The following is a 26,439-nucleotide window of genomic DNA, read 5'->3' as shown; positions in this document are numbered from 1 at the left end:
TCCAATTTGCTGAAACAACACCTGGACTGAAGGGAAAGATATGTTCAACATGTTACAGACAAATAGAACGATACGTCTTCTTCTTTGTTGAGGTGCCAAACGGTGTTGTTACATATTCCTACCGCAACGGACAGAGAAGCTCCGATTTGCTGTGTTTATTTGCTCATTATAGAGAGGTCCTGACCTGCAGATAGTCTTCGAGCAGCCTGTCTTCTCTGCAGTTTGCTCTCGCCGCTCCGTGTTTGGTTCTTTTTATGGTCCAGCCTCGCGCCTCCCCGGCTCTCTCTGTCTCGCTCTGAGGCCGAATGTGAAGTGTGTTTTAGTGCGCGGTCCTCGTTCTTTGGGTCTCTGCGCCTGTAGGGTCCAGAGCTGAGGGCCTTAATCCTCCACACAGCCCACAGATAATATGCGGTTAATTAGGGTCACACTGACTCGAACACTCATTGGATCTTCCCTGCAGATGCTCACAACCCACAGCACAACCAGTACCGCCTGACTACCCACCCATCTCTCAGCTTTTCCTCTCATGTCTGGAGAGTGAGACGGTTTGGGGCGGAGTGGGGGGTAAGAGCCAGTTATTCTAAAAGACAAGAGGAGAGTGATGACAACCAGTACACGTACACTTTAAAAGAGTAAAAACAAGGACAGAAGGCAAAGGAGAAGGAGGAGGAGGGAATAAAACCAATTCAGTCCAGCAATTAAAGCAACGGCAGGTGTGTGTGTGTGATTTACAGCCCGGTACCTGCATTCAGACAATTCCCCGTGTGCTGTACATCCCCGTGCCGAGGCCCATGCCAAGCCTCTTCTACCTCTCTCCCCACTGCCAGGGGTGTAAGACGATCCCTTATTAGTAGGAGGACATTGGCCCCAGGAGGGGATTAAAGTCGTTTATTGATGCACTCCATCCAGCACTTTGGGGGGCTTTGACACTTGGCTCATCAAGCAGACAGATGTGTCAGGGAGCCTCTACCTCTGCTTATCAGGTAGTGCAGCTCCCCTGGCAATATGGACACTGACTGCTGGCTAAACCAGGAGGAGTGACAAGGGAAAACAGTCTTCAAGGGTGCAGGTTTTTTACCCTGTGGCTCTGAAGCAAAAGGAAAGACAACTCGCTTTTGTCTGTATTATGTTGAGCTTTGTTTTTGTCTGTCATTCCCCCCACAACCCATCAATAGCACCCGTCATGGCCCAAATACTGTATCTCCAACATGTACAATTTGATCGTCAATCTAACTGTTTCACTCCATTATCTGACTATTTTACCCGTTTATTTCAAGTGTTTACAAATTGCTCATAATTAACCATTTTAACCATTACTATTTAAAAACCGTTATTTATGATTTTAACTGCCTATGTGTTACTTCAGACTATATTTCATTAGTCTTGATTTTGACTTCTTTGATTGTGTGCTAACTTCGTCGCACTTTCTCATTAGCATATCTGGTTAACCAGCTTACTACCCACAGGGTTAACTGAGCATTAGCACGTATGTTGGTCTACACCAAGATTGTATAATCCTCCCACGATCCAGAATCGCAGCCAAAATATCCTGGATACAAACGCTGCCATCTTGAGCATTCAGAGCCAGAGTCTGTGCAGTAGCGGACGAGCCGCATTAGCGAGGTCTTGCTGATTCATATGCTTGAAAAAACATCAGTGTGATAAGAACTACCTAAAACAACCAAAAACATTTTTAAGAAAACATTTATTTGTGGTGTACTTTTACTTTTTTCTTTGGTTTATGTCCCAACGAACATGGAGTTTAAAAAATTGGGGTTAGATTAACCCATTTTAACAGAGGGCATATCTTTGAGAACGCTTTGAGAACTGGAAGCTAAAAGAGTTTAGGTTAACGTTAGCAGGTCTGTCAGGGGGGGGGCAGGCTTAGCAAATTGTCAGGTCGACTGTTCGAATACAGACTGAATATTCAAATTAGTTTTCAGTTCTAAAACAAATGACGAAGCATTTTTGAGATATGTTTCCCCAATTCATTTTTGGGACTAACTTGGGACCAAGATTGTCTCCATTTAAGGAAAAACTAGTTGGTTGTGACGACTGAACTACAACCGTGAACTCAGACTCTCAGGGAGAAGAATACTCGAAACCTAAAAGCATATAAGGAAAAGGTATGGAGAGAGAGAGTGAAAGAGAGCAACTCATAAATCAGGTTGAGGTGAAATTGCTGAATCAGGGTTGATTGTGCCTGGGAGAGACAATAAATCCTGTAATCATCTGTCTCTGCTGCACAGACCTGGCAATTATCTGCCCATACCTGACCGCCAGAACAGAAAGGGCAAGATCCATCTACCTCCTGCCTGCACCCCCCCCCCCCCCCCCCCCCCCCCCCCCCCCCCCACACACACACACACACACACACACACACACACACTTTTTTAGGGGGAAATTTGTCTGCTGACTCAAACTGAAAGGAAAGAAAGAAGAATATTCACTATTGGAGACATAAGACTTGGGGGGGAACAGAGTATAAGGTTGAAGGAGTGATGCAGGGATTGTCAGCTTTTTTCCTGGTTTTCTGATGTTCGGGGATGAATCAAAAAGAAAGAGCAGTAATATGCTTGGATCTTTCATCTCTCTCTCAACCCACACGTGTATTAACACTCGCACTCACACACCCACGCGAAGTAGCCCGTCAATATAATACCTGAGATAAAAGAAGAGTGGCCACTCATTATGCTGATAACACAGAGCGCGCGGAGGCTCCATTTGCTTCCAGTGCAGTTCCTCCATCATAACGTCTGCTTTCAAACAGCTGTCTGATATCGGTATTTAGGGCACAAATTTCCCTCCATTTCCCTCCAATACATCGGAGCCTGAAGCATATGGACCGTCGCTCTCGGACTGAAAGCACTGCACTCTGGCCTAAAAGCATTTTAAGCCAGCCCCAATAACGGAGCCAAATGAATAGTGAGGCTGCAATTAATCTTTTCAATTGACTGAATAAAGCCTCATGGTGGAGCTCGGCTGAATGCTTGTTTTTTAGTAGCGCAGTGTTTTCCATCGCTAATAGGAGAGTTTGGAGAATAATTGCGAAGTTGCCCCTAGTGTTGTGGATGATCAATGCTTTTATCAAACATGCATTAAAAAGGCAAATAGGAGTTAAGGAAAATAGTGCGTTGATGTTTAATGTTGTGCTTTGCGTTGCATGAGCATAAGGTCAATATTCATTGGTATATATTATGTTTTTCTAGTGGAATATCTAAAATCTGCGACATGTATGCAGGGCACTATTGTTATATATGGTATCTTTTATTATTTTATCTATACACCTTGATGTTTCACTGATCCTCAGTAAGAGCAAATATGCATCCCAGAGTGCAAACAGAGAATTAAATAAATCGCTGAGGTACTTGTACCCAACGAACTGCAGCCTCTGCAGTTGCAGAGGGTTAAATGTAAAAACATTGAATTAGCTCAACTTACTTTAGAAAAATAAACCTAGAGCAGAAATTAGGATTTGATTAAAAATATACATCCATATATTTGTTAGGAGGAACAAGTAATACAGAAAAGGATTTAAAAATTTGATACGATGTAATATGCGACTATATAGCTGTACTGTGTTCATACATGAATGTAAATGTTTGGAAAATTGGACACGGCATGAGATTGTGTGGGTCAGACGCGTTCACAACAACAGGAAAATGTACAGAGCATGTATGAGACGGGTGGCGCCTGTCTAGAGCATGCAGGAGGCAGTACTTGTCTTTCCAAGGGGACATCTTTGTCACCATCTTCTTTATGTGTGGCACCTCTTTTTCTTCCTGAGATATTTGTATTCTTTGTGCTTTCAGTTTTGCGCCAATCCCATGTTAGACACGTTGTCAAGGCGCCCACTCACTCACTCCAAATATAAATATATAAAGTCAAATGAATCGGACATTCTCCTGACATTTTACTAGGTGGCTGGCCGGAAAAGTTTTGGAAAAAGTCTGGAGCAACAGAGACGGACATCTCCGTTCTCACTTAGAGCCCCTCTGGAAATGCTCTGTTAAATGTCAGTACAGTGAGTTCAGTGCATGTCTTGAAAGCAGCTTCAGTCATGCCCACGTAAATTATCTTTACAAGCAGCTCCAGGAGGCTCATTCCTTCGTAGGATGCCCAGAAAGAAAACGCTGAGTGTATGGCATCCATGATCTCAAAAGGTTACATAGACTTTGGTCACCCTGAGCTTCCTGTATGACACAGCAACTCTACCATTTGTTAGTTTGCTTTTGTTTCTGGTTCTGGAATAAATGACTCCACTATCCAAACACTTGAAATGCAGAGTGTAGCCCTAAAGTCAAAGCTTGGCAGTTCTTGCTGTGCCTCACAGTTGCTAGGTTATAATGGAACCGTCACTGTTCAGGGGGAGGGGTTTGACAAAGGGTCAGTTGTATGTGTATTCCACCCTCACTGCTCCAACAGTGTTTACGTGTCCCCCCCCCCACACCTCTCTGCATCACTCAGATTTTTTCAGTTTTGACAAATTATGTTTTTATTTCCTCAGCCATGAATCCATGGAAAGTAATATTAGATCCAAAATATTGTTTTTATCACAACACTGATGGTTTTCAAATGGACTATTTCAAAATAGGACACAGATAAACACAAACCTGTCACATATAATCCAGTTACTGGGGTTAATGTTATTTCCTGTATAACTGGGTTACATTTCACATTGACATTAAGTGAACATCAGCCTGCTGAGAGCAAATATCAGTGATATCTTGTGGTAAGACCTGGAGCTGCCTCCTCTGTAAATCTGCAGTGTTGTTGTGAGACACAGGATTTCAACCCGGACTCAAAGTATCCATCGTCACACCGAGGCGTCGATGACACATGAAGAACAATGCTGGGCCTCCTGTCGTCTCCTTCCATCATCTCCTCTGCAGATCAATATTCTGAATGTGATACAGTTAGGGGGGGAAACGATCCGATGCGCGGCTGCTGCTCGGAAAGCACTGAGCTATTTGCTTTTTATCATTTAACTGCAGACAGTTGAAAGAACAGTTGAAATAGGGTTCGATATTAAAACCGTCATTATGGCACCAGGAAGTCAAATGTACTTTGAACAGAGATGTGCCAGGTGTAGTCTGGCAGTCAGTCCAACAGAACCTCCGGGGCACTTCTTTCATTCAGCCTGTCAATGAGGGCAGCTGAATCAATTCAGCAAACATCTCTGGAGCAATAAAGTCCATGTTCAGTATTGATCACTGGACGTTGTTTTTCTCACCACGATGGGAACAGCTCTTTGCTAAACACACAGAAATGTGGGAAATGTATTAAACTTTATGACTTGTGATGTGTTCGCAGGCTTTCAAACAGTGTTTAACTGTCTGTCACATATATTGTTAAAGGTCTAACAATGTCAATATTTAATTCAGATGTACTTAACTACCGAAGATATGTATAAAATCTCACATACAGCCCCTTATAGTGCTGTCGTGTTAACACAGAGAAACATTTTAATTTTCCAATAACAGTTTCTTGCACTTTCCTAAATCAAACAGGCCAATTTTTGTTTCCAATGATGAAAGTAATGATGCTATTCTGTTGTAGGCAAACACACAAAAAAAGATTTTAAAAAACATGTCCCTCATGAAAACGCACGAGTCTATTCAAATATAAATTTATTTTTTTGTTATTTATTTGTAACTTAGTGCACATTCAAGCCATTTCAATACACTTATTTTAAAAAGACATAACCTTTTAGGCACAAATGATTTTACACCCTTTCACTTCATTTATTTGCTGTAATCTACAGAATGCAGTTTCAACAAAACCACAATAACTTAAAAGAAGAACACTTTTTATTTCTTTTGTATGTATTTAGGTGATGCTTAGAAGATCCTAACTGTGTGTGGCACAAATGACTGAGTGGGACCAGTGCGACGTTGACAGGGGACAGGCCCGCTTTGCTGACGTGCCGTTTGTGTGACGTGTAAAACTTGAGGCACGTGTAGAATCAGGGTAACCAATGTCTCAAACAGCACAATTGGTTTGAGCCTTTCAGCAGATTTGAAACAAAGGACAGCGATAGTGAAATCCATAATGATTTTTAACAGGCTAATGTGCAGCTACCGTGAATCCCCACCCAACATTTTCTCTTCATTCAAGGCATTAGAAATAAAGCGTCTTCATATTCAGGATTTTGTTGTATTTCATTTTCAGCTAATAAGTGATCGATGAGTGATTGAAGGGCTCTCCAGAGTTTGTTTTTTCATTTTCAATCTATTGGCTAAACCATAATATCCCAGCCATTAAAGCTGCTTGTATGTGTCCAGGCAGAGTTGTAAAGTACTAACACTTGTTCTACACTCACACTTGTTCACTTCTATTTAATAAACAATGCAGACTGGATTGAAGTCTCTATTAAATACAGATGTATACAGGACATATATCCTGTGTTTGTGCACATGCACTTGATATGAATGAGGAAGTAGGTGAGAATCCTCAGCATTAGATTACAGCTGCTAATGTTGGGTAGTAAAACGATCTGCGCGCACGTCAAAACATTAAAAAGAAAATAACGTATCAGACTGATGGCTGCATCAATCAAAGCCTACTTGGCTTTGTTTTAAACCCTCGTAACTCACCGCAGACAGTTAGATCAGCCGTTAACAGCAGCCTGGCACAATTGGTAGAGCGACGTGCCAACATGGCCACCAGGCTTGTGAATGGGAGGATTTGATGACCCCCACGTAGCCGCATCTCTTCTAAATCCTGCCAAGTGACTGTAGATAGAAGGACAGATATGAAGGGTGGGGGGGGGGCAATCAGGCAGAGTCAGATACACTACAGCTACAGCGAACCTTGCTCCCTATTCTTCCAGCAATCCCTCTAATTGGCCATCGGGAGACAGTTGCCTTTGTTCCCCCCTAAAAGAGTGAAACAATAAATGCCTCCCGCTGCTCGACTCGATGTCTTTGATGGCAAACCAAATCAAGTCCCTCCTTTAATTTGATTGTTAGTGGTTTGGCGTCACTGTGGACAACAACAAAACAAATCAAGCCGTGTGATACAGCAGCAGACGCATTGCTTTTTGTCCAAACTCCAGTAATTACACACACAGAGACAGACATGAAATGACTGTTTCATTTTGCTTCAGTATAACCTGTTAACAAAGCATAGTGACATGTTTTCATGTGCACTTTTATTTGATAGGGACAGTGCTGACTGATCAACAAATAAAATACTGTGAATGAATTATGTGTATAGGCTAATTTTCACTTGTTGTCCCAAGCCAGTTTTTGAAAGGCAACCTAAAATAAAAAGACCTATCATATGTTATTATAAATATGTATGGACAATGTATTTGTTCCCAGAACAGTGTTATTCATATCATCCATTTGTACAGCAAACCCATGATTAAAACACCACACCCAATTAAAAACAAGCAAATAAAACAATAGAAAGAAAACCACTAAATACAAAATAATAAAGTCATAAATACACATGTAAACTTGAATGGCTGAGCACATACTTCACTATTTAATTCCATTCAAGCTGCATCCATTTTCTTTCACTCTGATCGGCCAAAATGTACCAAAATGCAACTGGTTCTTTTCCCGACCGATTCCCCATCCTTCCACCAAGTTTCCTGGTGATCTGCTAAAACAAACAAACGCAGGCGAACACATAACCTCCTTGGCGGATGTAACTAAAACACATAAAGTAAAGTGGAATGATTACCCAGCATCACTAATTTAGTTTGCAGCAGCTCTGCGGTTTGCCCTTTAATCACCGTGGTAAACCAAAAAACTATATTTACAACAAACCATCAGCTGCCGTTCTCCTTTCAATTTGTTATATGAGCCATATTCATGCCATTCTCCCACATTCATCACGAATAGGGTCCAGTCAAGTGCAATATGGTCGCCCATAATTGTTGATTTATCCTCTCTGCTCGCTTTGTGAGATAATAAGTGTGAAAACCAGCTCCCGACTGCAACCATGTCTATATCATACACCGCAGCTTGTTTCCTTGGCTTTGTGGTCTCATCACAGCCGCTATAATGGCACATCAGCTGCACCCAGCTGAGACTTTATACACACACACATGCCTCTTGTGCTTTAGTGGGCCCTCTCCTTCACACCGGCTTCATAGCGACTAAATTATGCATGCATCAGGAGAGTAAATCAGCTTGGACACGCTGACAAGAAAGGGCACATCAGAGAAGCCGTAAAAAACGCACCCGAAAAATAATATTAAAGCAATGTGGATGGAGCCATGCACCACTGGCCTTTTCTCTCCCTTTTTTATTTTGCACACATAAACTGGTAACAGTGCCAAAGTGACGTCCCGATATACAGATAGTCCAACCTGCAGCGGCAACCTCTGTAACTCAGAAACCCCTTGAAAAACTAAAAGTCAAGCACCTGTGCCTTTTAAAAAAAAGGAGAAAAACCAGTGATGAGAGCCATCGTCTGTCACAATAAGCACACAATAAACCTCTGTGCTCTCTCAGCGTCCTCTTTTAACTCAACATGGAAAAAAAGCCATTTTACCACCTACCCACTGGTAGCTTCAGCAGCCATGAAATTGCTGCTGGGAGCTTCTTCTTTTTTTTTCATTACCACAAAATGTCCTGGCCTTTGGTTAGAGCAGTGAGAGTAGAGGTTGGATGCTTTGATCTTTCAGGGCCAATTTGTTGGTTTGAAATAACAAATAAAAACTATATATGTCGTCCTGTAGTGTCAACATGAGCAGAATTATATCTGGCCCTTTTGTCATGAGAGGTAACACTCTCTCTTTCCCAGTTTGAGCTCATTAGCCAAAGCTGCCCAGTGATTTTTGTGCAGCACTTGATCAATCCCTTCTGACACACACACACACACACACACACACACACACACACACACACACACACACACACACACACACACACACGTCCATCAGTGTATGTTACAGTATATATGGGAGTGAGAGACAACAGAACAAAGACAGACCGAGGGAGATGGAGCAGCTCTGAAAAGTCTGTGGGTGGATTTTCAAAGTGGAAAAGCGCCACTCTCCTCCCTCCTGCATGTATGCACTTTTGAAGATATAAAGACAGCATGCTGCTTCTGTTTGATTTGTCATGCACTATATTTTTGATTAGGACAACACTTGGCAGCGAAACTGTTTCGGTTACAGGCGTACTGTAAACCCCACTTCAAAGTATTGGCTCCGCACTTTTCGGGCTACTTTGGCATCCGCTTTATGGTGAACGCTGCATTTCTACCGTGGAGAAGTGGAGGAGCCCACACTGTGTCTCTAGCTGATTTTACATCGGCTACAACATTTATTTCCTCTCACATACCCCGGTTTCTAATTATATATTATTTCTAATTTCAAGTAAAAGTTTATGTATATAGCATGTTTAGAACAACCACAGTTGACCAAAGTGCTGAACAGGGTTAAAATATGAAAATAAAATAGTGTAAAGATATATATTAAATAATAATAATAACAAATGGAAAAAACGAGTGCATTCCTCTGCTGAAGCTAAATAGCCCACTCAATTTCATTCAAGCTGCACCAAATTTCAAACACAGATAGCAGTTCCATAAATATACCTGAATATTTTGATCAAGATCGATGAATTATTTCCTGATAAATCAATAACAATCTCAAACAGCATCCTATCTCACAATGCTAAAGAAACTGAAAGCATGTTCTTAAATCCACCCCCTGATCCAGAGCCGCATCAAAATGTAATGGTTTCTTCCCTGAACTATACCACATCCTTCCTCCAAGTTTAGTGATATTCCGTCCACTAGTTTTTGTGTAATCCTGCAAACTAACAGGCAAACATACAAACTATAATGTTAGTAAGGGTACATATCTTTTACCTTTTGAAACCACACTTAAATTCACTAAACAAATGTTTATTTGGATCTAATCTATGATCTTCCACCAAATTTTGTGGTAATCCGTCCAGTATGTTTGTCGTAATCTTGCTTACGTACGAACATGCAAACCAACCAACAAACAGACAGGGCTGAAAACACAACCTCCTTGGCAGAGGTAACTGAACGTTAACTAAGCATCCTAATTATTTGAGAATTGAAATATTGAAATCGTAAATTATTTAATATATTGCTCAAAATGGTAGTTTAATTCTAGGTTTAAAACTCCATTGAATTTAAAGCCGGTGAGAAGAAGTGGGTCTTTATCTAAACGTTTCCAGGGTCTGAGCGATTCTGATGTGAAAAGTTAATCTGTTCCCGGAGATTAGGTGCAGCCTCTGCAAAATCCTGGTCACCTTTATTTGATCCTAGACGTGGGACATTTAGAAGCATCAGGTTGGTCGACCTCAGAGCTGCCTGATTTGACTCCTGTTTGCTGATACTGTATCTCGTTGGCAGGAGGAGTCTTGAGTTTCGGTCACACAAGTCCAGCAAACCGCAGCTTATTTTAAAACAAATTGTGAGCCTTTGCCAGATGACTAATGAAAGGAAATATAAAGCTTTGTATTTTGATCTCCACTGCACCAACACTGTTGGGATCCTCAGAGCCCGGTGAGCCTACTAACACACGCCAGGCCTTAATACTGTGAGTACTTAGTTTGTCTTTCTCAACTGTAACATTGATACAAAGCATCTCTCAGGATATTTATGGTTTTTTACACATATAGAGATGTAGTTAATGAAGAGTGAGGCTTTGACGGCTGGAGGAATATAAATAGGCATTTGCAGAATCCTCATGTTGAAGGCAGCTCTTGTTACGTGATGTCTCCAAGGCCACGTCGTCTGCAAGGATTTACTTAAATGTATCAGTATTTTGTGAATCAATCCATTGTACTTATAAGTGACGACATCGGAAGAGGTGAATCTGATCCCGATGTTACACATTACACTCAGCCGTTATTATTATTAATAATAATAATAATATTATCATTATAATAATAATAATAATAATAATGTTTATATAGCACCTTTAAAAACCGAGCTCTGTCAACAAAGCAAAAAAGCAGAGAAAAGGGAAATAACAATCTGCAGGTGACAAGAAAGTCCGGCAACAACATTGATGTTGTCGAAAACAAAGTAGTACTCGACTCAATAAAAAAATGTAAGACTATGTCACTTGAAAACGTGATCACATAAAAGCAGTAAAAAGAGGATAAAAAATCATTTAATAAATAAAATGTGATAGTAAACGGTAAAAAGACGACATCACATGAAAGAAGGTCTATAAAAATGGGGTTTAAGAAGTGATTTAAAAGAAGTCACTGACTCTGCAAGCCTTATCTCCTCAGGTATAGGTCATTCCAAAGCTCAGGGGCCCTGATGACAAAAGCACGGTCACCTTTACTTTTCAGCCTCGACTTTGCAACACCTGAGAAGCTGAGGCTGCGAACAGGCACTTAAGGGGTCAACATTTCTGTGATGTTATCGTGGGGCCAGACCCCCAGCATGCTTCGAAATAATACCAAATTTAAACATAACTTTAGCTTTAATCTTTTCTTACTTCAGAAGTCATTTTCTATCTTCCTGTGCTATCAGAGCATACAACAGTGGATAAACAAAAACTGGTGTAACTGGCTACAACCTTCATCTAAACTCTGCTCTGTGGTAAATGTGATGCTTTTCCAATTAGCGCTTGTTTAGGTGGCGCCACCTGATGTGCAAGGAAAGATTTATGTCGTACCAGGTATCCAATCAGTCTAAAACCAGATGCTGTGACTTCCCAATTCAATGGATGTCCAGGATCAACCCGCGGGCAACAACTGGGTCCTAATCAAGGACAATTTATTGAGTTTTATCCTCTTACACAGGATAAATGTGATGGCTGATAATCAAGTTAAGTTACAATCAGCGGCTGGAAAATCGAGCAATGTGATAAATTCGACAATGTTTATCTTGGAAGGCTATACTACTAAAGAACACTAAGATGTCATTGAATGAAAATTTGGACTAATGATCAATCAACCCGCTCATAATCAAAAGACATTTTACTTAGTCGGTTTGTCTGAATTTAGGAGAACTCTAAAGCAGGCTCTCCCAGCGGACTCTCGGTGGATCAGTCACGGATTCTTTAAGAAACTGGTTCAGCCAGAGTCTCTCATCTGTTTCAGCTTTTGGAAGTCTAATCAGCAGACCCCCCTCCTTCAGCACTGTTGAGTTGATGCATTGGTCCTGAGTAGGCGTGCAGCCGCTGTATAGCTGGTGGGTTGATGATTAATCACTGTACTTATCACCTTAGAAGGCATTGGTGTTGGACAAACACAAAAACCTTCAGAAACCATCAAAGCTACACCGTGGCAATACATAATTATTCTAAGGCTCCTCTGACTGAATTTGTTGTTAACTGGGTTTGCAGAATTGATTAAATGAATTACACATATAGGGGAAATTATTTGGAAAACATGGCAAAGAAAGAACAAAACAGCCATGGGCAAAAATGACAGAAGAGCAGCATAGAAATAAAAAGAAATGCACAATGTTAAAATAGTAAAAAAATTAAAAAGAGGCACACAACGATCCCTGTGGTTTTGTTTCCCCAGAAGATGCTGCCAGTCTTCTCTCTATGTTTAAACTAGAGACAGGAAGAGTTTATTTATACTTAATATACGGTTTATTTGCTGAAGCCCCACATCCAACCACGAGCCATTAACATTAGATAAACACAAACTATAAAAGCAACAGCCCTAATGATGATGGGAAATGAAAATAGCGTGGATTGATCTGCGTCATTTAAAACTGTCAACATCATACGAATGATTCATTTGACCAATCAAATATTACTCAACAGTTCTTAAAATAACAATACAATAAAAACACAGTTGTCTATTTGTTTGGAGGATGGTGGCAGTAGGTGGTCACAAGGTAGAAGTTGCCTTAAACCTTTAATTTGTATTCATTCTGCCATTTAAAAGGGTAAATGTAGGTGTAATGTAAAACATTTGCTCAGTAGTATTGATGTTATTCCTGGTGGATCAGATATTTCAGTTTAATTCAGACAAGTGTTTAAAAAGGAGAACTCTCCTCTTACACGGCTTCAGCAATGTGAGTCGTGATTTATGAGTGTTATCTAAAGAGGAAAGGAGAAAGACTGAGTTTGTGTGTGTGTGTGTGTGTGTGTGTGTGTGTGTGTGTGTGTGTGTGTGTGTGTGTGTGTGTGTGTGAGAGTGTGTGTGTGTGTCTCTGCTGATGAGAACAGTTCTTTTGATGTTTTCCTCCCTGGAGAAACAAAACAGTCAATATTAATCAGAGATGAGGTCTCACTGAACTCATTTTCATTCTGTAGAGATTTTGTTTGTTTGTTCCCATTTGCCTTGTGTCCAATTGGTCCTGTTTTGATCCACCAGGCTTCTGTCGTAAATCTCTCTTACGTGCCCAAATCCAGTCTTTCCTGGGGGTGGACTGGTTTCGTCTCGGTTCCATATCAGCGTGATGGTTTAATTGTGGGAGAGAGGGAAGATGAATCCTTGAGTCCATAAACAAACTCAATGTCCCCACTTTGAACTCTTGAGTGCCAGTGAGGCTGCCATGTCTGGGCCAACTGTCATAAAAGTGCAAACAAACCTCAGAAATGCAAGTGTTGTTTATGTTCAAGATATTAAGTGGCATCATGATGCAGAGTTGAAGTACCCACATTCCAAAAAAAACCATTTATAATACTTTTCCCCTTCCGCTAGCGGTATCTCTGTAGCCCATACACTTATATACAGATTTCCAGAAATGAAGCTAAAATATATCAGATAAGAACGCTGCCATCTTGCGCATTTGCAGTCAAAGTCAGTGCAGTAGAGATCAGGGGATGGAGCTTTGATATCGAGGTCCCACCGCTACACGCTCTTGACCAATGACGAGTCAGTGTCAATGTCTTTTCGTCCTGTACTATAAACCAAACTTACCAGAAAAGAAAACATTTGAAGTCAGATCATTATGATAACAACTACATAAAATGACAGTAACTATCCTTGAGAAAAATGTATTTGGCATGTACTTTGATGATTTTTATTTTGGTCCATGTCCCATCTGCTAACATGGAGGATCAGCCAGCCACCAGGGGGCGATCCAGAGGCTTTGGCTTCACTTTTTGGGAGCTGTTACGTTCTCCATCTTTAGATACAGTCCATGACATAGTCATGCAAATAGTTTTTGACCTCTTTTTGAGATGTCCTCCTGTCAGAGTTCTGCCTCCATTACAGACAAACATCTAAACACATGGACAAATGAAACCAAAAATATTTGTATTGCTTGATACCAATAGAGGTAAAAAATATGCGGTATTTAGTACAATATTAAGTAAATGTACAGCAAATTTCTTTTCTCCTCTGTAATTTGAATGAACTGACTCTCCATGGAGAAATTGTCAGTGTTGCCTCTGCAAAGTTCACTTTCCATCTTTCTCTTCTTATCAAGCCAGCCCCACAATTATGAGTGGAGGCCATTATCTTTGTGGTTTCAGCTCAGTTGTTTCTGATGCCCTCTGAGACCCTGGGCAGTGCTCAGCAGGGCGTTGCGGCCTGCCAAAGACCCTCATTTACCAGAGGATTGGCGAGTTAGGGAGGAGAGCAGCCACATTTACTGTCGGCTCAACAAGCGCTGCCTCGTGTGCGTGCCTTCGATTTTGATCCCTCACTGATGAGTTCAGATGGTATTGTTGTTGTATACCCATCATTCCTGTCGTGCAGTTCCCCTTATTTGTCGTGCACTGCAGTGTGGGTAACGGTGACTTATTTTCTAATGTGTCATTATTTGATCAGATTGCTAGATTAGATTTTGGATTGATGTGGATTAGTGTAATGCCAGTGAGGACACAGTGTAATGACACAGTGTGATATGAGCTAATGGTGTCGCTGGTTCTCTAAGAGTGACAGTGAGTTGAGACTAACGCTGAGTTGTATTCCTGGAGAAATATGGTTCCTGTGATTGGTCTAGTTAGCCTGGATGTGTCGTGAGATATGAGCGAGCGGTTGTGAGTGAGAGGCGGAGATGAAGCCCTGTGACACTCTGCACCGAACCCTAATGAGAGGCAGGGAACCAAAGGAGCCGGGCAATGAGATTAGATGCAACTCAATTCAATTACTGCTGAGCCGCCACGGGTGATGCTTCAAAACTCATCCTGTTAAGATCCGGTTCACAGACGAGGAAGAAGACTGCAGCTCTCACTGAGCCGCTGTACGCTACGCTGCCACAACATCTTATTCGCAACAGCAAATGATTTATAAGCGCGCGGATGTCATCAGGCTCCGCTGGGATTTGATAGCAGACTCTGCAATTTAATGATATAGATGTGAAGGAAAATACTCAAATAATTGAGTGTTCACCCATCTCAGCTGTTTATAGAGCGCTTCACAAACCACACAGTTGTTTCAAGTGTGTGTTCTGGATTTCCCATTTTAGCTGGAACAGTTTCCCCATGTTTTAAACTAGATTCAGACCTGTCCTCCTCTCAGTTCTCCTTCTACCTCTGGTGCTCCCACTCTCTCCACAGCTCTCTCACACCCTTTGTCCAGAGTACTGTGTTCTGCGAATACTAACTCTTCAGATGGAGCCTGTGAAACCGAGGCTGAATGTATGCTTCTCTGAAGATAGACAAACACGTCTCCTGGGGCTCAACGCAGAGGAGGGATTTATGGGTAACCATAGGTCACACAGGCTCCAGATGAAAAAAGGAATAATTCTAATTATTACAATTTATATGCATAAAGGTATAAAGCAAACAACCACGGGCATCTCTGAACAATCTGTATTTGTCTCTATGTGCATCTCAACCATATAAAACTCAACTGCCGCAAATGTTATTTTCATGTACAATATTACACCAGGTGACGGAAAGCTAGAGCCGGACTGATATGGATTTTGGGAGCCATTGATATGACTGATATTAGGGAGTAAAAAACGTTCTTTATTGGCCAACATATATATGAGAATTGTATTAATTGTGAAATTATTTTAGAATTGGCAATGATTCCTAAGATGTCGTCATCTTATGTCTAATGTTTAACTATACATTTTACCATAAATAACTGTCGATAAAAAGAAAACACAAATACAACCAAATTTATAGAACTGGGTTAGGGTTAGGGTTAGGGAAGAAAATAACCTTTTATATTTCATAGTTAAACAAAAAAACATTTTATTTAGCATTGTTCTGCAAAATAAAAGTTATTTTATCTGCAAACACATTGACGATACTGATATTTCTGAGAAAGGCTAATATCATCCGACTGATCTATCCAGCGCTATAAAAACTGCAGCATTCAGCTTGATTGCCCCCTGGTGGCTGGCTGCATTATATGTCGAGGATCCCGCGTCCCTCTATGTTAGCGGATGGGACATGGACCAGACTAAAAAGTCAAAGTACACATCAAATAATTTTTTTTCTCAAAGATGGTATCTGTCATTGAAATTTGTTCTCATTACTCTGATGTCTGTTCAAGTGTAATTTTTTTTCCGGTAAATTAGATATTAAATTTGAATTAGATATGAAAACGGTTTGAAACTTCACGATTGAGAGCTGAGACTAACTCGCAGGTGTTTCGATAATACTACGTCACCGTGGTTTTATCCCATTGTAGCTACTGTGCAGCTACAAATGTGCTACATGACAACGATCATGTCCAGGATATTTTATCTAAATAAATGGACAGTATAACAATATAACAATACGCTGTACTAAAAACAAGGTAAAGTTTAGCTTTAGTATAAAATAGAAATATATATCAATATCAATGTATATATATATATATATCATCAATATATATAAATATCAACACATAAATGCCTTGGACACTATATATACCACATGTGTACAAATACATACACTGTACCCTGCTACACATATGGATGTATGTCTTCATGTACCTGGCTGCAGAGTATAAGAGCATCTCTACGTTGTGTCGATGGCATGATTAGCACTGAGGAGCATGATCAGCAGAAACTGCTACACGGTGTCACTTGGTTCATACCAACGGGATTTATAGGGGATGATAAGGAAATCGTGTTGTTGTCTTCCATAATTTATGTAGTTGACTGTATTACAATTTTAGATGCGATGCAGCTGTGGGGCTCATGGAGGCGAGGAGGTGAACAGGATTTATTGCTTCTCTCGGTGTTGGAAATAAAGATCACTTGCTAAAGCATTTATGAGGGTCTGTTGAGGTGGTTGAGTCCATTGATTGGCTGAAGCCGGAGTGGAGTCCGGTCCGAGGAAGTGAACTGGCAGACCCCAAAGCATGCAGAGAAGCATGGAATAACAAAATGATATTTTTGTTTTGACTTGCTGGAGGAGATGAAGAAGAAAAAACTATCAGTTTTGCCGCTGCTGTCAGATTCAATTCTGCTCAAAGGATTTAGTCCGTTTTGATTTTGAAGTCTAAATCAGGGAACACAAACTTTTCTGCTGACATTATAAAAAAAGAAGAAAAAACAGGAGCAGAAGTAATCCATTTCTGGACAGACTATTTACCACCACCCGATTCCATCTCTTAATTTCCATACAAATGTAAAACTAGGCAGCCATGGAATCTTGTGTGAATCTTAAATGAATCCAATTGTTCCCACACAGTTCAGGGGACGCCCGAGGCACAGGGAGACGAACACTGCACAAATCAGCAATTTCAAAATAAAAGCCCTCTGTGATTCTAATCTGATTGACAGGACTTTGTTTCCCTCTTTCACATAAGAGTTGGCATTATTCATGTTTTTTTCTCCTTTTCCACTTCAGAAATGGAAATAGGAAATGCACATGTACTGTAGATACTGACATATGAGGCCCAAGTCCCTGGGGCTTTCCCCTGTGAGCATTTGTATTTTCTTTTGCTATTTAAAAATCATCTAACACGTGTGTTTTATGCAGCACAGGAAAAGAAGTGGTTAACAACAAGATAGCTGCAGCCCTGAACCAAATATCCACCCTATCATTTTAACCCATAAGCCTGGCATGTCCCTCAGTTAAAAGGCTCATTGGCATTTTTACCTTCACCAGCCGTAATCTGTGACACTGCAAAACCAACAGAGAGCGTTTTCGACCCAGTTAATCGACATGACATCTCTCAAAGTGAGGAGCTTTTATTGCCGGGAACACTGCCATGTTATCCAGCTGGCTTGTGGTCGGCGAGGTTCTGAGCATATGCTTCTGGAAAATGAATAATGCATCCGCGTTATTCAAACCTTCATTCTGTAACTTTTCCTTTAGGTAAAGGGGAAGATAAAGTGCACGAGAGACGGTGCTCATTTAAAAATGATGATACTGCTCATGTTTTCACCTCAGGTTTTTTTCTTTTTCTCTCCAGAGTAAAACTGTGGCTTTTGTCCAGGTACAAAATTCAGCTACATTTGACAGCGTAGTGCCTTCAGACTTCACTGCCTTCCAGGGGCAGATCCAGGGGCGAGACCAGGAGGGCACTGGCCCCAGCGGAAATCTGTCTGGCTCCTGAAGTGCCCCTGTCTTTTTTTTTATAAACTAGTCACTTAGCAAGAATACTCACCATGAATATGACAACCCTTTAAGAATTCAGATTTTCTAAGCTTTTTTTGAATGGATGTGGCCCCTTCATGGCCCCCAATTTAGAAAAACCCTTACTGCTGCCTTATTATTCTTATTGTCCAGTCTCATTTCACTTCAGATGTAGCAGGTGTTGCCATAGTTTTCACTCGGTCTGTGACCCAGAATCCACAGAGGGACGTGTGCCTCTACATGCCCTCAACACATCTTGTGAACTCTGCTTCATGCTACAAGTTACATTCACAAACTATAGTAAACTACAGACTCGACTCCTTAAGAGATGTGACCTGATAATGGGGTTGCCAGATAACCTTGAGGTCTGGCATGTTGATGTCTCCAGGCGGTACGCCATTGCTCCTCCGGACAGATGACACACCGTGCGTCAGCCTCCACTGCTCGCTGTGCGGCTCGCCAAAAGGTCATCCGTTGAAGATGCGGCTGTGAGCTGCAGTGGTGGCGTCACAGCAGGGGTGCAGACGTACACGGAGCTGCCGTCTCAGAGCATTCACAAGTCAAGGAAAAAACAAAACAAAAAAAACCCACAAGGCTGCTTGACCATTCAGATGGAATGGAAAAGAAGGAAAATGCAAAACCAGAGAAATGAACAGAAAGTGGTTTTCTTGTTATAGCTGTTCTTGTTTCTTTGCTCTCTGCGCCGGCTTTGTTGGTTGTCTGCAGCCGGTTTATGGAGATAAGGCTGTAGAGGAAAATGGCTCACAGTAAAAAAATATATGACAAATGTTTATTTTGCCCGCTGCTGCTCAGACTGTGTCAGACAATTTACATAATACCCAATCACTTGCAACTATTTTAATCGTCATATAAAATCTGTATGTGTGCCTGAAATTGCTGTCGCTGGGCGTTTCTTTTTTTTTGTTCTGTATCAGTTAAACACACCACGGACGATGAAAAATGAATGGAGATATTGAAAAGAAGCTTATTGTACATAGAGTTTGCAATTGCATTGTCCGAGGCTTAATGAAATACCAGCATATGTGCTTGGTTTTCATTAATAACCTTCGTGTTCCCTTTCACCCGCTGTAAATTAGAGCAGAGTTGAGCAAATTTTATTTCAGCGTATGCTACATGCAATCTATCCCTCCAGATATAGGACTACATTATTCATCCCGTGGCGTGTGATTTGACCGTATGTGTTTCCGAGTGCTTTTGTTAAATGAAAATATTTCACGTGTGAATTAATCATTAGAAGGGCTCGTTCTCATTCTTCTGGTCGCATAATCGTCTCTTCCCACCACTGGCCTGGATGAATCTTTCATTGTCTTTATCTTTAAATGAGTCGGCACAATCCTCCGAGGGGACACGGGGCCGCGGTGTGTCTCACCGACCCGTCAAAGTGAACATGTGGCTGAGCTAAATGCCCTGATTTAATCGATACCCAGCACAATAACGTCACCCACTCGTCTTTTAATAATATGGAGATACAATTCCATGTCCTTTCACTTCATTAAGATTTTACCTTCTCAGTATGTAAATGTATATACACGCACACCGGCACATTAAGTGCAGACTCTAGACAACATATTCCCTTGACCTGCGGACTTTGGACTCTTATTTAAGATTGTAATGAGATGCCCTTTAACCTTTGGATTCAAGCAAAATATCTCCACAGAATAATGTAAATTAGCAGCCACTCAGTTCTTGTACAAAAACGTGCGCCGCTCTCCTTGGTTTCTAATCCTCCCGGCCCCTTCTCTGCGTCTCTCCCTCTCTTTAGGTTTCTCCATACTGCAGGCCATCATGGAGGCAGCGGTGGCCAACAACTGGCAGGTGACGGCTCGCTCCGTCAGCATCACAACGGACGCGGCCGAGTTCAAGCGCATCATTGAGGAGATGGACAGGAGACAGGAGAAGCGCTTTGTGATCGACTGCGAGGTGTCCAGGATCAACACCATATTAGAACAGGTGAGCCTCGGACCCGGTGTGCATGTGGCAACACCTGTAGGATGATGTAACCAAACACCTGTTCTCCGTTCACTTCCTGCTCTCGTCACATAATTGCTAAGGACAATTAGCAAAATAACATGTATTAAAGGGCCACTCCAGCTAATTTTACAGGCCAAAGTCAATTTGGTCGTCACGTTGAACAGTAGTCAGACTGTGAATACATTTAATCGGCTGTGGCTCTAGAGGAGCTTTTGACAAGTTCAAAAAAATGAATCCAATCACATCACTTCAGTTATTTACAGGTCTATTAAAAAGATCAGAAGAGACACATTTTAGTTTGATCCATAATAGTAAGTTACGGTCGGGATATCTCAGCCTCTGTAGCATCAATATTGACAATTCCCTTTTACAGATTCTTCAATATTTGTTGACTGAAAAAAAATGTAATAATTAATTAACTACTAATGGTTATTATATGTAAATCATTTTACTTTTGAAGGTGACAATGGACCTGTGGAGACCTGAAGTTAACATCTGTCTCATGTGATCTGATCACAGGTGCTTAGCTCTAAATTTGTCAGTTCACACCTGGTATTAGAATGACCACATTTAAATGGATCCCAGGCCCCATAATAATATTTATTTGTCTTAAAATCACATTTTCAAACAATCTTCGTTTACACAAGTGTTTGAGCTCTGCATCAGTCCTAAGACCAGTCCATACTAACACACCTGAAAACGCATCTCACGTGAACAACATACACTGGGCATGTGTGTGCTAAACAGGAAGCTGATGGTCTACTCAGTAGTTTGTTGCTTAGTTACAGAAAATTCTACAAATGAGAAACAACAATGCTGAAAAGTAGGACACTGTTAGTTGGCCCAACAATGTGTGTTGGTGTTGTATTCCTCTCTGGTAATTGAGTTGTAACTAATAAGAAGGGGGGCTCAGTGTGGCGTCATCTGGTTGCTAAGGCCGTCTTATTTTGAAACCAGCGCTGCCCCGAGAGCCTGTGGTTGAGAGGTCTGAGCGCGTGCAGCCATTTGGAGAAGCCACTGATGATGCATCCTTTTTAATCCTCCTCTAACAACCCCTCCAAAACCCCCCCTCTGTTCCTCAATCACGTCCACTGCCTGAAGAGGAAATGAAAGGTCCACCAGTCCTTGTAGTTGTGGGAAACACAATTACCATGAATAGATGAGTGGCTATTATGCCGTGCATCTCCTCTGTTGGCTTGCCCCGCACCACCCTGCACCTCAGCGCTCGCCGCCGCCTGCTTATAAGGCAATCAGCTCCCGAATTGGATTCTGCTCGTTAACATTCATTTAGGTATTGGCTTGTCTCTGCCTCACAATATCCCCTCAACGACTGTTAGTTTCACTTGTTTTTTTTTTGGTGGTTTTTTATGAATCTAATTTGATCCCAGAGTCCTAGTTTAAAGCACAATTGCTTTTAGGATTAATTTGCTGCGTCTAATTTGATTCTTGTGCTGAAAATGTGCTCCCTTTACAATTCAGGGACACGTATTCCTCGTGTTAAGGAGATGCATCAGCTTTTAAGAGAAAGTTAGAATATTTATTACAAATCACATGAGCGGCATATTCATGGTTGTGTATTTAAGTGTGCGTTTTTCCCCCCGTAAACAACAAGGATGCAGGGCGGTAATCTGTGTGATGTCCCCCTCTTTCTGTCTCTGTCCCCTTCAATGATTCATCTTCTAGAGGGAGCTCTGTCCCCTTCTCAACCTCCAACTATCCCTCTCATATATTCTTCTGTTTAAACTTTGTTTTAGTGCAGAAGGGGAATAAAGCCTTCACAATAGCTAACCTTCAAAGCAGCAGCGTGCTCAGTTTAGCTCCTTGTTTTAATGACAACCCCAGTCTGGGAGTTTTTTTGTTGTCGGAGTAAATTTAAATAATCTGGCTGGCCCTGCCAATAAAGATGAGTCACAGGCATTCAGGGAAACTGCTGGACGTCACTCCGCAGCCGCCCCCTACCGGGCCGTACCATTATACACTGACACAGGGATGGACTGTCCCCCATAAGGGCTATCACACCAAACACAGCGCCTAGTGGCAGCTGTATGGAAACCCGCTGCTTCTACCTGCTGCTGATGTTCTAATAACCAATGATTGTACACAGATACATGTTGGATGTCATCTCTGGAGGACAAGAGGGAGACTATCAAAATACACTGTGTGTGCTGAGGCCGGCGTCCGCGTCATGCAATGTCGACGTGTCGCTTAAATCCGTCAAGGTCACTGCCCGTCGAGAGAGAGGAGTCGTGATGCAGGACAGATCCAGGTAGCTGATCGCTGATTGGGGGGGGGGGGAATCAGCTCAGTGGTTTACTTTTGTGATTCCAGTCGAGGTAATCCCGCCCCGGAATGAACGTCTGTGTACCAGGCGATGAAGGGGAGCTATCTTGAAAACGAAACAGTTGAGCTTCATCAATTTGTTGCATGGAAAAAAAAGAAAACAGCTCTGTACTGCTCTTCTGATCTGGTCCCTGTTGATGCTGCTTTTCTTTGGGCCTTTATGTCTCTACTCGTTCACTGAACGAACATTTTCAGTCTCTGATTAATCTTCCTAAATTGGAAAAGTATATCCAGCGGTAATGTATTTCCCCAAGTACTGTATTTATGTACAATTTACAACAATTTCCTTACTTTACACTTCATATCACTGGATTTCAGAGTGAAGGTTTTTTTCAATCACCAACATTTACAGAAATAATTTATTATTTTTTCTTTCTAACATATTAACGTTTAAAACAACGCTTGATATATGAAACAGGTCAAATTGGCTCCACTTTGCCCAGTGACAACACTTCCATGTTAATGCATCAATAATAATAGCAAAAACAACAATAACACATTATATTATACAGTATGTTAGAGCAGTAGAGAGCAGCACTGGAGATGTACTGAAAAATGATTAAATAAAATATATTGATTATATATTCAATCACTCGATAAGTCACTTGTGAAAATTCAAAATCCATAAAGTGTTTAGAGTCTTGTTTTCAGATGCCTTGTTTCATGTAGCACCTTTTAAAATCAAGGCAACTCATCACTGTGCAGTGCAGACAATGTAAAAAAAGAAATAGAAACTCAAACAGAGCAATGCAAGATTAAACCAGCAAATATTATTTGTTATTCTTTTTAAATAGTAGGGAAAGTTAAATGATTGTTACGGTCGCTGCTGAAACATTTTCAGATGATCCACTAATCCATTGTTTTAGCCCTAATCCTCGTCCTAACAGTGGATCAAAGTCTCCTCACACATGCCACGAAACACTGAATGTGCCTCTTCGTCAGTCATAAACACACTCAGCTGAATGTCACTTTTATTAGCTTCATTTATCACTTGTATGATGTAGAGGAACCATAAGACAAGTATTTGCATACTGCTGCATCAGGCGCGGTTTGTTTGCTCCTAAGAGCAGAGTGACTCTCCCAACAAATTTGTTTTGGGATGCTGAGGAGAATACTACACCCGGGCCATTATCATTTTATGCTGTAACAACCACTCAGGATTTATCACCCATAGGACTTTTCCATCAATACACTGCACTGCAGATAAATTAAACCAATGGCAATCCTTCCCTTATGACAAAAAATGGGAGAGCCTCTGCCAGCTCTGCTCTCTGAATCATATCCAACAAATGTGTTTCACTGGACCATCCAGGTTTATGATGGTATGTGCTGGGAGAGATGTGGGCAACATTAAGGAAAAGACACTTTAAACAAAAACTATGATTGAATATAAGTTAATCGTGTTTGCATTGGACCATATGTCATAATGATGCTATTTTCAGAGAATAAATGCATGAGTTATATATCGGTATATATATATATATATACCGATATATATACCCATGTCTAATCTGATCCCTCTATATGTGCCTCTGTGCTTCTTCCTGGCCCTCTTCCCTCCTGGGAATCCAGTGCTGGAGTCTGCTCAGAGGCAACAACCTGCTCATCACTAGTGTAAAGAGAGTGCAGGCAAAAAATAAAAAAGGAAAAGCAGAACGTCTGGGACAGGCCCAGGGCACGCAAGCTGTTCAAAGACGGGCAGGCAATGAGCACTCCGCCAGCCGCAACGCTGGAGAAGAAAAAAAAAACAATAAAAAGTGAAAACTGATTCACAGAAAGAGGGAGAAAAAGAGAGATGCATCTGGGGATTTGTTAGGACAACATTCTGCCTCCTGTAGAGGCGTGAAGGGTGGCCATACCGCTTCACCACGGAGAACTGGAGATCCTCCATGTTCCCTCTTTCTGATCGTGAATGGAGAAAATCCATAGTTGGGTGTTGTATTGAATGGGATATTTGTGTTGTATCCATTTCATGAAAGGGGAAGAAAGATGATCATGGGAGATGAGGGGTCGTGGGAGCGGTCGACAGATTTCTAGAAGCTGTTGGAAAAATGTCAGCAATGAAAAGAAGGTCCTCAGTCAGTGATGTGGATGACACAATGAAAAAAAGGGATTTTCATTCATGCAGAGGAGTTTGCCTGTATTTTCTTCCCCGGCTCATCATGTTCGACGTCACGAACGCACTAAAAACTGAGGCCCTCTCTCACCTCATGCACTGTCTTGCCAAATGAGCACATTCATATCGTTTCCATCACTAATGATCGGAGCCAGAGCCAATTAAAAACCTGTGTCTGCTGCAGGGTAATTTCACCCGCTAGTGAATGACGATTGTTTTCATTCCCATTCAGCACAAAAGCCAGATGTCAGCGGGTGTTCGTTGGTTTTTCAACCAGTTAAAAAGAGGATTTAGTTTCCCATATTAAGCCCTCCCAGTCATTTAAAGCTTCTTGGAGAAACATGTCTCAGAAAAGGTAGAGGAGGAAAGTCCGGACAGGCTGTTCTTACAGTTTACTGATATGAAAGGTGATGTTGATCTAAGGCTGTGGAGAGGACCGGTTCCGGCTCGATGTTAAGATGTTCAAAGCCCCGGATCCAACCTGGACTGTTTAAGGCCTTTTTTTAAAAACTGTGATTATAGAATTAAATGGGATTAAAGTGTTATCATTGACGAGAGTGTGACCTGTGGACTCAGTGACTGAATGAGAGGCTGAGACGCGCGTATCGAGAACAGTCGGTAAATCCGATGAACTTCAAATCAAGTGAAATGACCCTGATCGTCTTCGGTGAAACCAAAGTAAAGACATCGAAGCGTTTCAAAGTGCTGGCACAAGCAGGAGGACGTCTCCGCTGCGGCGACAGCCATTCCTTCCTCCCGAGGTACCGAGTCTCAAAACTGCTCTGGTATCTCCGAGCAATATCATAATCGCCTGAATGTGAGTCAGGTGTTTCTGAAATGTTTCTGCGTTTTGGGGGGAGGCCAGCGCTCTCTTCAGGGTTCAGATATGGCCGCTGCCAAGAAAATCATCTCAGCCACAGCCTCCACTGGCTGTTAATTAGAGAGTGCTAGAGCGAGAGCACTTCTACCAAGAGCAGAGCTGGAGACGGAAGAAGGGGGAAAGTCCTTCTGTATCAAAGCATATAGAGGTCAAATTCACCCTTATGTCCCCTCCTGAGAGGTCTTCACTGCGACTGATCGACTCATGATAACCCTTCTCATCATTAAATTACATGTGGCTGTTAATGTAGCTTGTTATTAACATGCTGGTTAATAATGAAAAGATGATTTATATGTTTGGCTCAAAGGCTTTGAGCCCCATTATGACAATGACCCCCCCCTTCAAACATAAATTGCTCTGTGCCAATTTATCTCCCATAAAATAAAGAGTAGGATCTTTGATGAAAGAAGTCTTCTCTACACTTTTTTTTTACATTTGACATAAACTACAAAATGAAAGATTGGCTGTCACCTAGTTAATGTGTCTTATTGTTTCTGTACGAGGAGATAAACAGAGAGAGATGTGTTGTATTGACTGTCTTGTTTTGGCAGTGGAGTTACAGCCAAGATAAATTGATGATTGATAGATAATACACAGACTCCCTCAGTTATAGTTTCTATTTTAAAGCAAATCAGCAGCAGCTTCCCAGTCTTTGGATTTATAATGTGAGCTGATGTTAGTTCAGCAGCTGATAGAGAAACTGAGAACTGAGGTTTG

At 41.5% G+C, this 26,439-nt stretch overlaps 1 protein-coding gene across 7 annotated transcripts in view; it reads left to right on the top strand.

Moving 5' to 3' along the window:
• The window catches only part of gria3b (glutamate receptor, ionotropic, AMPA 3b), an 85,213-nt gene that overhangs the window by 25,307 nt on the left and 33,467 nt on the right, over positions 1–26,439 (top strand). For all 7 annotated transcript variants that reach the window (XR_004615147.1, XR_004615148.1, XM_034597641.1 and 4 more), the window contains exon 4: positions 20,178–20,365. Coding sequence is in view for 5 of the 7 variants with exons in the window: in XM_034597641.1 (XP_034453532.1) it covers positions 20,178–20,365 (188 nt within the window). In the remaining 2 variants the exon portion in view is untranslated. The remainder of the gene's footprint in view (positions 1–20,177; positions 20,366–26,439) is intronic.

Source organism: Hippoglossus hippoglossus, chromosome 10 (assembly GCF_009819705.1).
Source record: "Hippoglossus hippoglossus isolate fHipHip1 chromosome 10, fHipHip1.pri, whole genome shotgun sequence".
Taxonomy (NCBI): Eukaryota; Metazoa; Chordata; class Actinopteri; order Pleuronectiformes; family Pleuronectidae; genus Hippoglossus; species Hippoglossus hippoglossus.
The sequence above is the reverse complement of the archived record's forward strand: the minus strand, read 5'-3'. Positions and strand labels throughout refer to the sequence as shown.